Raw genomic sequence first — 12,013 nt, forward strand, 5'->3', positions numbered from 1 at the left:
ATGAGTGAGCCAGACACTCACTGTGCTAGCTGTGCAGCTGCAAAATGCGTTTTACATTTTAGGCTTCAGTACATTGAGGAAAAGGAGTTTCCCCACTGCGTATAGCTATGCAATACGAAGTGACCGTTCTCGAAAGGGAACTAGTAGTTTCCTGAGAGTACACTAAAAGAAAACTCTTTTTGAAAACTTAAACTCTTAAGAAAACAGTAACTACCAAACTAGTAGTTTACTGAGAGTATACTTCAAAGTGTACTTACATAAACTAAAAATGTGCTACAAGTATTAAAATAGTAGACTACTAGTATACCCATAAGTTCACTTACAGTACAAATGAGAAACTTAATTATGAACTAGTTGTGCACTTAAAGTTTACTACTGTTACACTTATATAGTACACTTAAACATATACTTTTATATACTAAAAGTGGGCCAATTTAGTCCCAAGCAGTATTAAAATAGTACACTTACAAGTTTACTACAAGTACATATTGACATTAGTATACTTACTGCATATGTATACTTAAAAATATACTTGAACATTACTTAAGTGAAGTAGCCTATAGCCTACTTCATAAAATTAACTTGAAGCAGGCCTATACTTCTTTTTCGTAAGGGAAATCATAAATCAGATGTATGTAGGCTACAATAACATTACGATGTCCAGCGATTTAAATAGTAGCTACACTATGTATAATTTGTCGTTTAATATATATGTTGTTGACTTGTTAGTGCCGAGTCATCCGACTACTTTCAGGTCCAGTGTGTGGTAGAATTCTTGCCAAGCGTTAGAATTAAAGACTTTGAGCTCTAAGAAGTATTATGTTTATCAGTGGTTGTATATCAAGCAGGGGCACGTTTGTGTGCAGTTTGTTTTGTGATTTCATCGGAACGAATAGTCTCTCCACAACGGATTGAAGCGCGCGTCCGTGTGAAGACTGTGCGCGAGCCTCAAAAGAACACTGTATCCGCGCCACTGATCACATCGGCAGCACACTTCTCCAGTAGGGGATCACTTGATTTAAAAAAAAAAACACACACACATTTTAGCCGCTAGATCGCCTCTTATTTAACAGACGAACGAAATGAATGCTCTGCTAGAGTTAACTGGAGATGTTTTATTTATTTGTAGGCTATTGGTACATCCGTGCCGCGAGATGTTTCAAAAGTGGTGGGGACGCGGACGCGATCGACCCTGGCAAAAAAATGGTGGGGACATGTCCCACCTGCAAATTACGCCTATGGGTGTGGAGGAGCTTCACCTAGATTTTGCTTTCGTTTTCCGATCATCATCAATGAATTCGTCTCTGACTCTGACGCGGTCACGCGGAAGAATAACAACAAACAACTTTCGTTTCGTGGGAAGTTGGAACTCGCTAAATAGTCGAGAACTTGCTTAACAGTCCAGCAGTTTCACTCTCGTTTTCGATTTAGGCTGTATTTAACGAGAGCGTGTTCTTCTGTCCACGGATGCATAAGACGCTGCTGGAGTCTGAAGGTTTCATCCATCAGCTGTGAACATGTTGTGCTACTGGGGAGCGCAGGTCAGAGAGGGCTTCGGTCTCTCACAGCCTGAAGTCAAACATGGCAATTATGGAATACGATCCGTGTGTCCGAAATCAGCAGTTCAGGACATGTCAGCTGGAAGGAGTTTTGTTGGATTTATCCGGAATGGGAAGGTCTCGGTCCTGAGATTGCGCGGTGAAAACTGTGATCACGATGGAAAACTAAGTATGATTTACATGACACCGTTTTTTATTCATAAAGACAGTTGACATCATTATATTATACTTAACAGATGAAAGTCTTGAATCTTTTATTTTCATATATATTCATATTTGATAGTAGTCTATGAGTAACTGTATAATATGTGTGATTTAGTAATGAAATTATAATTATTTAAGCGTCTGTATGTATGCTTACTGTCTGAACAGAAGTTGAACTGATAAAAATATATTATTTACTCCAGAGCAACCACAGTTAAAGAATGACAAAACCATATTCATATCGATTGTCTGTGGAGGAGCTGGTGCGGTTCTTCTTGCTGATGGAGGAAGAGTTCTTACTATGGACAGATCTATTGTGTGCAGGTATGTTTAATGTAGCCATAACAAATGACCATGAATGATATTAACAAATATTTACTGTATCTGACAGATTGTCTTTTCTCTGCAGTCCTCTTAAAGGTCTGGAAAACAGGCAGGTGATTCAGATCGCGTGTGGAGACCAGCATTCAATGGCACTAACCAAGGGTATTCACAACCATTTCATCTAACATCTGTTTTAATCTTCTGAAATCTTATGATTGACATAAAGTTATTGGCATTTGAGTGTAGATATGCAGAGCTGTTGTTGGTCTTTCAGATGGTCAGCTGTTCGTATGGGGTGATAACACTCACGGTCAGCTGGGTTTGGAGAAAGAACAGCCCAGCTCTCTGTCAGCTCAACCTGTGAAGAGTCTGTGTGGGATCCCACTGGCTCAGATCAGCGCTGGAGGAGACCACAGCTTTGTGTTGTCTCTCTCTGGAGTCGTGTTCGGATGGGGAAAGAACTCGGCAGGACAGCTGGGCCTCGGAGACACTACAGGTCTGAATGTTTCATCATGTAACTAAATCAGTAATAAAAGTATAAACGCAAGTATAAAAGCACATATAATTGTACTGCATTTGTGCAATACTGGGTCAAATCCATATGAAAGCATTGGAAGTGATGAATTTACTGTTTTTCCACCACAGACAGACTCGTCCCAACGGTTGTAAATAGTCTGAACCGAAAGAAAACTGTGTCCATCTCATGTGGAGGGGAACACACTGCCACTTTATCAAAGGTAGTGTTTTGTAATATTTTAAAGGGGTCATATAATGCCATTTTTGTACAGGCTAATATGATTCTTTAGGGTCTAAATTAAAAGTTTGTAATATACTTTAATTAAAAATTCTCATTAGTATTGTAAGAAAACACTCATTTTACCTGGTCAAAAACAGCTCTGTTTTCAGCACGCCGTTTAAGTGCATGTGTCTTTAAATGATAATGAGCTTTGCTCACCCCGCCCCTCTGTTCTGTGCATACACCGTAACACAATAACCATAACGCGTTGTTCATTATAAATGTGGGATTATGAATTATATTGAGAACGTCGTACATAGAAAACATGCCGTAATGTACCCTGAGTGTAAACAGCCGCATTCATCGTGAAGCGTGCAGCAAGCGATTTGCAAAGATTAATATAAATATTAATATAAAGGTTAATAAAACGTTACACTCACTTCTTCTTCTGGAGGTGCAGCAGGAACACGAATAGTTGGTACCGATCCTTTTTTCAGGAGCAGCTTCTTAGCAAAACCAGCTTTATACTGACCCTCGTTTGTAAAGCAGTCTGGTGTGTGAAATGATTCGCGCAAACATGAAAGCATTGACGTTGATCGTGGGGAATATTCCCTTCGAAAACAAACTCAGCCACTGCGTCTTCAGTGGTTCGGATTTAGGAACATCAACATGACTGCTGTGTTCGTTATTACACCCAAGAACAGAACACCACAATCGCTTAGACGCCATTCTGCTCATAGACAGTGCTTCAGCGTATCAACAATGACCGCGCCGGTCCGCGCGGACTATGATTGACAGCTCACGAGCGAGGGCGGTCTGTGTTGAAACGCTGCTGTCAGTCAACAATCGTAGGAGGGGCGTCGATTTTATGACATCACAAAATCGAACGGTTGATTTGAGAGAGGGGAAAACATATAAGAAGATAAAAAAAAAAACCACTGGATGGATTTTTATCATTTTATGATGGTTGTGTACAGGGCTACAGGCACTGCCAACACACATTTCAGTACAATCAACTTGTAAAAGTGCATGTACCATTATATGACCCCTTTAAATATCCAGATTATAAATAATAACATATTTAGCATACAACAAATTGGACAGAAAATGTAGTGAATAGTTTATGTTACAGGGCGGCACAGTATTCACATTTGGATCAGGAGGTTTTGGCCAGCTTGGGCACAACTCATTTGAAGACGAACATCATCCGCGGGTGGTTGCTGAACTTTGGGGATCTAAAGTGTCACAGGTCACATGTGGGAGGTAAACTAGACTTTTCATAAGCAATCAGTGTTTCAGTGCAGTAGTGCAGAATTATTTCTATTTCCTCACATGGTTATCATGTCTAACGTTTGAGATCAGCTCAATGATTAGGCATTTGTTTCGTTCTTGAATAAAGACGTCACACACTCGTATCAGTCGAATCGTCAAAGCTGATCTATTCATTTGGATGTGGGATGCAAGGGAAGCTGGGAAATGGAGAAATGATCAAGCAGTCTGTGCCTTTCCCTGTGGATCTCTCAACTGGTAATTAAATCATCATTTAGCAATAGGCTATTTCCTTATGAATACTTTTGTTCTCATGATGTTGCTCAGAAGTCTAAATTAAACTAAATGTTTGTTGCACACAGTATGTGATCATGCATACATGATTGAAAAACTCATCGCTGGGGAGAATCATTCCTTTGCCTTGTTTTTCAAGGTTAGAGTTTTCATTCACAAATTGTTTAATAATTAAATTATTGCTCCACTGTGATTACAAATGTTTTTTTTATGTACATTGTAGGAACCTGGGAATGAGTCTAAACCAAATCCAAGCAGAGGGATTTTGACATTAGATGAGAGAAAGATTGACAGATGGGTGACTGGAAGTGACTCATGGAAAGTGATAAAGAAGTGAGTGTTTAAGTCGTTTTAACCGACAGTGCTTTTTAACGATTGAGATACTAATGCTAAAGGCTCCTGAGTTTATGTAAACTACTGTAGGTCCATGAAATAGTCTTTCTTAACATAATTAAATCAAGAAAAATGTACCAACGAGGTGATGCATTTTAGACAGGAATTAATATCAATAGATTATAAAAAAATTTATTTAAAGTATAGTTGTGTTGTTTACAGGGACATAAACAAAGTGTTCTCCTCGGCTGCCTCTCTGAGTGGAAGTTTCCTCAAAACAAGGTAATATCCTAATCTGAATTAGGCAGTCTTATGTAGTAGTTCCTCCTTTTTGAGCCTAAAATGACTTCGATGTTAATGCAAGTGTCTGTCTTTGTAGTTGTGATGAACATTATCAGATGTCTGAGGAGCATTGTGGGTTGGATTTTGATCTGGTTAAAGCATCCTTTGCAAAGTTATCAAACAATGAAAGGTTGATCTCAGAGGTAATGGTAAATCCAGCATTTACAAAAATGTTCATTACATTTTAAACAGTGAGATGCAGTTGCTGTTTTTTCATACCTCAGGTGGTGAAGGTAGTTCAACAGACACTGCTGCCGTCTCTGAATCCAAATCCAGCTGGTGTGGAAGCTCTGAGACTTTACCTTCTCCTCCCTGAGCTCATCAGAGGACTCCAGGAACAACAAAGAACTGAGCTTACTAAAGCAATGGCTTCCAAAATCCTTGATCTGAATCCGGCTGCTCGCAAGGTGTTAGGTAAAGCTGGAGGACATTTACATCCTTTGTGTTGTTGTCCTTGTTCTATTTGTAATTTTATGTGCATGTTGTATTCTCAGAGATGTACTGGTCCAAACTCCCTGATGATATGCTCAAAAACTTGGTGGACTTATTTCAAAAAGAGTCTGCTATGTTAATTGTCAGGATTTCTGTTGTCAAGTTGAACTCTGGCATAGAGAAACACCTACTAAAATATGTGCGGATCCTTCAGATGGTCAATCAGGTGCCTTTATTAAACATTAGATCAAAATTAGGTAAAAAGTAAACATTTAACCAGATTATTTTGATAGTAGTTTCAATAACAGTGTTTCTGTTGGAAAGGTCTGCCGCAGTGGCCACAGAGACATCACAAAGAGTGATTTCATCGTTCATGAGGTCAATGGTCTCCTAGATGTGGTGAGAACAAAAACATTTTGCAAATCTACTGGTCAACCTATATGGGCTTTCAATGGCGCGATGATGTTACTGTATCATCTACTGCAGGGGTGTCCAATCCTACTCTTGGAGGGCCAATGTCCTGCAGAGTTTAGCTCCAACTTGTCCCAACATTCCTGCTTAGAAGATTCTAGTCATCCTGAAGACCTTGAACACCTTGTTTCAGTTGTGTTTAACTGGGATTGGAGCTAAACTCTGAAGGACAGTGACGGATTGGACACCTCTGATTTATGGTATATCTTTTTAATATATAGGTAACAGTAAATATGTCAGCAATCACTGTATTTATTTTACAAAAATGTCTGAAATGACTCAATTTATATATATATAAAAAAAAAATTTGTTAGATTTTAGAAGTAACACAAGAGGCCACTACTACTCCTCTTACCCATGGTTATCTGCTGATCATTTCTGTATTGGTTGTAATATTTTGATCCACCATTAATTCCCACTATATAAAAAAAAAAAAGAAAAGATCATTTTGTTTTCCCCAAATCAACAGCTGCAAACCATCAATGAAGATGCTAATAACATGTGGTTTACCTTGACTGGACAAATCCAGGCATTGGTGGCACAGCAAAACTACTATAATGTGAGCTCCAAAGTCTTTTGGCCATATCTGATATGTATGCACGTTTCAGATCAAGTAAGAATGATGTTACTATTTATTTTATTACAGACACTCTTAAAAAATCTCATATCACTTCCATGCATCTTTAACCTGGAGGCCAAATGTAGCTATATGAAGAACAGAGTATTGAAGGTAATTTTGTCTTGCCCTAAAAAAAATCCTGGGAATTACTTTTGTGTTCATGTTCTTTTTAATCACAGAATGAAATGCTTTAATTGCAGGGTTGTCTTCCGCTGACCCTGAGACGCACAGCTCTGCTGGAGGATTGTTTCTCTCAGCTGAGAACAGCCAGCAAGCAACATCTCAGAGGATATTGGCTGGCGGTAAGGAAAACAAAAGCGATATTTTTATTCAGTAACATAGGATACAACAGGTTATTTTTTGTGTGCAGTTTTATTATACAAACTGTTACGAGCTTCAGTATGAATGAATTCTTTTGGTTATCTAACAGGTGTTTTACACAGAGGATTTGAGAAAAACAGATGTGAACAAGAGAGACTTTTTTCTCAACGTGTTTAAAGAGCTTTGTGCGCCACAATCTCAGCTGCTCAAGGAGAACGACAACAAAACTCTGAGCTGGTTCCCCACAAAGGTAAGGCAAAGACTTTTCATGAGGTCATGCTAAAGATGTCAATAGTGGTAACCAAGTTTAGTTAAGTCAAGTTACATACCTAAAGCCGGGGTGCACACTGTACGATTTATAACAGTCCTTTATGACTGTTGCTGGTCAGACTGTACGAACATGGTCCCAGTTGTTTCACACTGTGGGATCTCAGTTGTCATTAATGTTAGACTGTACAGCAGTCAAGAAAGACGTGTTAAAAATAGACACAGAAGAAGACTTGTAGGAGCCATTTTGATGCAATTATATATTTGTCCACTGGGTGGCATTCTGACAATGGTATATTAGGAGCACACGGGTAATTAGAAAACAGGTGAATTGGTAGTAGTGAAGCACACAGTTTTTGACCATGCTAAACTATGCACTATGTGCAATATCTTGCAAGAACATGCTGACTGTGCTTAATGGATTGTAATGTGTTGGACAGAGCTTAAAGGGATACTGGAAATAGGCTCATTTTACAACTCCCCCAGAGTTAAAGAGTTGAGTTTTACCGTTTTCTAATCCATTCAGCCGATCTCCGGGTCTGGCAGTACCACTTTTAGCATAGCTTAGCATAGATCATTGAATCGGACAGGACCATTAGCATCTCTCTCAAAACTTGACTCTTCTGTAGTTACATCGTGTACTAAGACCGACGGAAAATGTAAAGTCGCGATTTTCTAGGCTGATATGGCTAGGAACTATACTCTCAGGCGCTGCGTCATATCATTACTCCTGCTGCACTCATGGTACGGCAGCAAAGTTTCTTGATTATTACGCAGGAATGAGAGTATAGTTCCTAGCCATATCAGCCTAGAAAATTGCAACTTTTCATTTTCCGTCGGTCTTAGTACACGATGTAACTACAGAAGAGTCAAGTTTTAAATAGGAAAAATATCGAAACTCTTTGGTCATTTTTTTGAGAGAGATGCTAATGGTCCTGTCCGATTCAATGATCAATGCTAAGCTATGCTAAAATTGGTACCGCCAGACCCAGAGATCGGCTGAATGGATTTCGAAAACGGTAAAACTCAACTGCTTAACTCTGGGGGAGTTGTAAAATGAGCCTATTTCCAAAAAAAGTGGAGTATCCTTTTAATGGTGCTTAGCCATGCTTAATCCATGCAACAATATGGACTATGGACAATCTGTGCACTGTATCTGCAAGGTATGGACTTTTTTTGTGTTTGAACTTCAAAGAATGAGACAACACAGGGAGAAATTTGAAGCAATGTTTATTAATTGGAGTGCAAAAAAACAAAAGACACTGTTTGCATCTTACATCTGTGTTCATGGAGTTTATACACATTAATTACTTGCACACTCCTGTTACCAATACTAGTGACTTAATTGAAGGGTGTAACAAGATTCTTCCGGAGGTTTACATCATCAATCTGTGACACTTTCGGTGACATGAGCTGCATTTACATGCGGGATAGAAATGGTAGCTAGTTCATTTGGATCATGGTTTCTCTTGAAAAGGAAACTGAAAAAAAAACACACACAAAAAACAACGAAGACGTGTGTGTGTGTGTGTAGAGCAAGTGGTGGTTTGTTGTCTCATAAATTGTGTCATCAGGTTCTGCTCTCCTATTGGTTTTTGATTTCGTAGAAGTCACACTGACTGAGGACTGTGAGGATTTGTCAGAATTTTGAGGTAAAATTTGATTGCAATAGTCATTAAACAGCTGTCTGCCAGTGAACATGTCTAATGATCAAAGTCTTTGGCCTAGACAAAAAAGATTTTGTCTAAAAGACGGTCAAATCATAGCCAAAATCGTACAGTGTGAGACTGGCTTAAGGGGGGGACCAAGGTCTCAAGACTTTTTTTTTTTTCTTTTTTTTTTACGTTGAATTTCTTTTGACTTGAGCACAGTTTTAAAATGCTGTCATGTGCTAGACTCTACAAAAGACATGAGCGCAAGCGTCAAACATGTACATTTAGATTGTTTACATAGAAAACAATGGAAAGTACTAAGATACCTAATGTGTCTTTTGTGTTTTCCCATTTATTTACATTTTTTTATTATTGTTCTCTTTGTCTTTAACATCTTATTACCCCACTCCAGCTCAGCGTGGAGAAGGAGAAGTACTTCTTGTTTGGGATTCTGTGTGGCTTGGCCTTCAACAACAACTCTGTAGTGAATCTGCCTTTTCCTTTAGCTTTGTTCAAGAAGCTTCTCAATGTCAAACCATGTCTTGAAGACTTGATAGAGTTCAGTCCGGTTCTTGGCAAGTGAGTGTTTTTGCAATCAATGTTACCTTGATTCTCTTGGTATATTTTTGTATAATGACTGCTAAAATGTACTTCCATGTTCCATGTATGTGCTGCTATCTATCTTTGAGTAACATTGTTTAATGAATCTGAAACATGATATTCTCAGGAGTTTGCGGTACATCCTGGACTACAGCGACGACGTGAGGGAAATGGAACTGTTATTCACGGTTAGTTTGTTTGATTCTTGCGTTGCTGTAATGTAGCTTTTAAAGACATCAGGTCTCATTCACTAATAATTGTGTGGATTATTAAAATGTATACCCACAGGAGAAAATGTTCACCTAATTCACACCACATGTGAGTTTATACATATTTTGCATAACCATCTCCATATAAGGACTTTCTGCACTCTAAAGGCTAATGATTTATTAAGATGTGCTCTTGCTCTGGAGTCAGAAACCAGTTCAAAAAAACATAAAACATAAAAATTCAGTTCAAACACAAGAAACACCTTTTACACACACCCAGATTACAGAACTCTCATTAAACAGCTGTACATAAACGTATCTGCATTTTTATGCAGAGGAACCTCGCAGTTAGAGCTATAACTCGACAATTTATTTCTCTTTTATGATGAAATATATTTAGGATTAATTATCTATGAAATTTCATCTTAACATGTTTATAATAAAAACACATTTTTAATACATTTTGAATATAATTTGAAAATTAAAAATATTGTATGCAGATTTTGCACCAAAAAAAGGTCTGCACACAAGGTTAGTAAATGAGACCCATTATTATTTTTTTTTATTTTTTTTATCTTTCTACGTAAGATCACATGGGATGGAAAAGATGTCGAACTGGATCCAGCTGAGCCAGGAAAAGTTGTCACAAATAATAACAGGTCAGGGTTATAGTTTTATAAAGAAATCTAATTTTACTGAGATACCCTGTCACTAAAACATGATCATATTATTTTTGCTTAATCTTGGACATAGGATAATATTCGATAATTTTGGTTAAGATGCATTTTTTTAAAATCTAATTTCTGCAACAGAACAGAATTTGTGGACAAGTATGTGGATTATATCCTGAATAAATCAGTAGAGGAAGTGTTTGAAGAATTCAAGAGAGGCTTCTTCAGTGCGTGTGACCGATGCTTGGTGGAGATGTTTGAGCCAGAGGAGCTGAGAGGAGTTCTGGTGGGCAATGAGGAATATGACTGGGACATCCTCAAAAAGGTCCGCGATAACGCACGTCAAACAAAAGTCAAAACTACTATGCTCTTGACATTGTGAACAAGTAAATCCTGACTACATATATATTTTGATCATTAGAACACAACATATGAAGGATCATTTTATGCTGAGCATCCAACCATCATCTCCTTCTGGGAGGTGTTTGATGAACTGACACCAAATGAGAAGAAGGGCTTTCTATGTAAGTTCACTAGTGATTATCCTGAATGGTGGTGTGGTTTTGTCTAGTAATTAGTCAAAATGAGTTTAAGAAATCAAACTTAATTTTTTTGCATCTACTCTGGCTGCTCCAATGCTTTTCAGATTGTGACTTTGTCTTGTTTGCCAGAACACATTCAGAGTGCTTTCAAATAAATCTCTCCCCTGTTTTCCTCTCTGAAGTGTTCATAACAGGGTTTGAGAAAGTGCCTATTCTGGGTATGAGTGCAGTGAAGATGAGAGTGAGAACTCGGTACAACTTTACTCAGGATCATCTACCAGAAGCCCTTACCTGCCATGCTCTGTTAGATCTTCCCGTTTATCAGGACAAGGAAACACTCAGGGCTAAAGTCATTGAAGCCATCAACCACAAGAGGGGGTTCTGGGAAGAATAAGACTGGAGTTCTGAGATCATCCGTGGACGCAAGTCACAGATCTAATAACTTGATACTTGATCTTTGAACAAAGCATTAGCAATGTCTTGAACACTGGTGGACCAAACCATGTTTAGGGGGGTATTTAAAGTATTTAAAAGGATATAAGGGAATAAAAAAAAATAAGAACTCTAAAAGCACTACAATTTATTGTAATCAACTTGAACTATTTGCAAATAATATTTTTATTTTAATATATGCACACATTCACTCTTAATTGTATGTCTAATATGTGGAAAATAGCGGTGTTAATGTTTCTTGTCTTTCTTGTTTGGTGGAGTTTTTTTATAACAAAGTTTACATTTATATCCACAAATAGATAAAGATTTCTATTGGCAAGACGTTTCTGTTTACAGTGCTTTGACACCAGATTGGTTTCTTTTCCAAATGCTATGTAACGTGTTGTATTTATAAACTTGATTAAAATAAACATGTCTTAATAATAAAATGTTTGTTTATTTTTACAAACCAAGATTATAGCAATGAAATATTAAACATTTTCCAACACAGATTTGTTTCTTGCCTGGTCTGGCTTAAAATAAAATAAAAAGGACCAAGCTAAATGTTGGACTCTATACAAAATAAAAAAAAGTATAATAAACGAATTCTTTAAATATAAAATCCTTATAAAGAACATCTACGACTAGGGCAAAATGAAAAAAGTAGATGGAAAATCCAGTCCTCATCCAATATGACATAGTTTAAGAGAATATAACTAGCATAAGTAAAACTAAC

The 12,013-nt window shown here is 37.7% G+C and overlaps 1 protein-coding gene across 1 annotated transcript; it reads left to right on the forward strand.

Moving 5' to 3' along the window:
- The first annotated feature begins 1,371 nt into the window (after window positions 1–1,371).
- LOC311282582 (putative E3 ubiquitin-protein ligase HERC4) lies at window positions 1,372–11,743 on the forward strand. The gene is made up of 24 exons (XM_084396404.1): window positions 1,372–1,728; window positions 1,967–2,087; window positions 2,173–2,249; window positions 2,362–2,583; window positions 2,733–2,824; window positions 3,956–4,086; window positions 4,223–4,350; window positions 4,455–4,525; window positions 4,610–4,719; window positions 4,942–5,001; window positions 5,099–5,204; window positions 5,286–5,475; window positions 5,556–5,719; window positions 5,818–5,892; window positions 6,434–6,523; window positions 6,611–6,694; window positions 6,784–6,885; window positions 7,014–7,154; window positions 9,236–9,402; window positions 9,551–9,611; window positions 10,221–10,291; window positions 10,445–10,628; window positions 10,725–10,827; window positions 11,028–11,743. The coding sequence occupies exons 1-24, from the start codon at window positions 1,518–1,520 to the stop codon at window positions 11,237–11,239; spliced, it is 2,973 nt and encodes a 990-aa protein (XP_084252530.1). The 5' UTR covers window positions 1,372–1,517; the 3' UTR covers window positions 11,240–11,743.
- The last annotated feature ends 270 nt before the right edge of the window (window positions 11,744–12,013 follow it).

Source organism: Rutilus rutilus (assembly GCF_951802725.1).
Source record: "Rutilus rutilus genome assembly, chromosome: 2".
NCBI lineage: Eukaryota > Metazoa > Chordata > Actinopteri > Cypriniformes > Leuciscidae > Rutilus > Rutilus rutilus.

Bases quoted from the DNA above. Each gene is read 5' to 3' on its own strand.
- LOC311282582 (XM_084396404.1), top strand. From the start codon at position 1,518: ATGTTGTGCTACTGGGGAGCGCAGGTCAGAGAGGGCTTCGGTCTCTCA. The intron at 4,720-4,941 runs GTGAGTGTTTAA...TGTTGTTTACAG, and splicing joins TCATGGAAAGTGATAAAGAA to GGACATAAACAAAGTGTTCT. The intron at 6,524-6,610 runs GTGAGCTCCAAA...ATTTTATTACAG, and splicing joins CACAGCAAAACTACTATAAT to ACACTCTTAAAAAATCTCAT.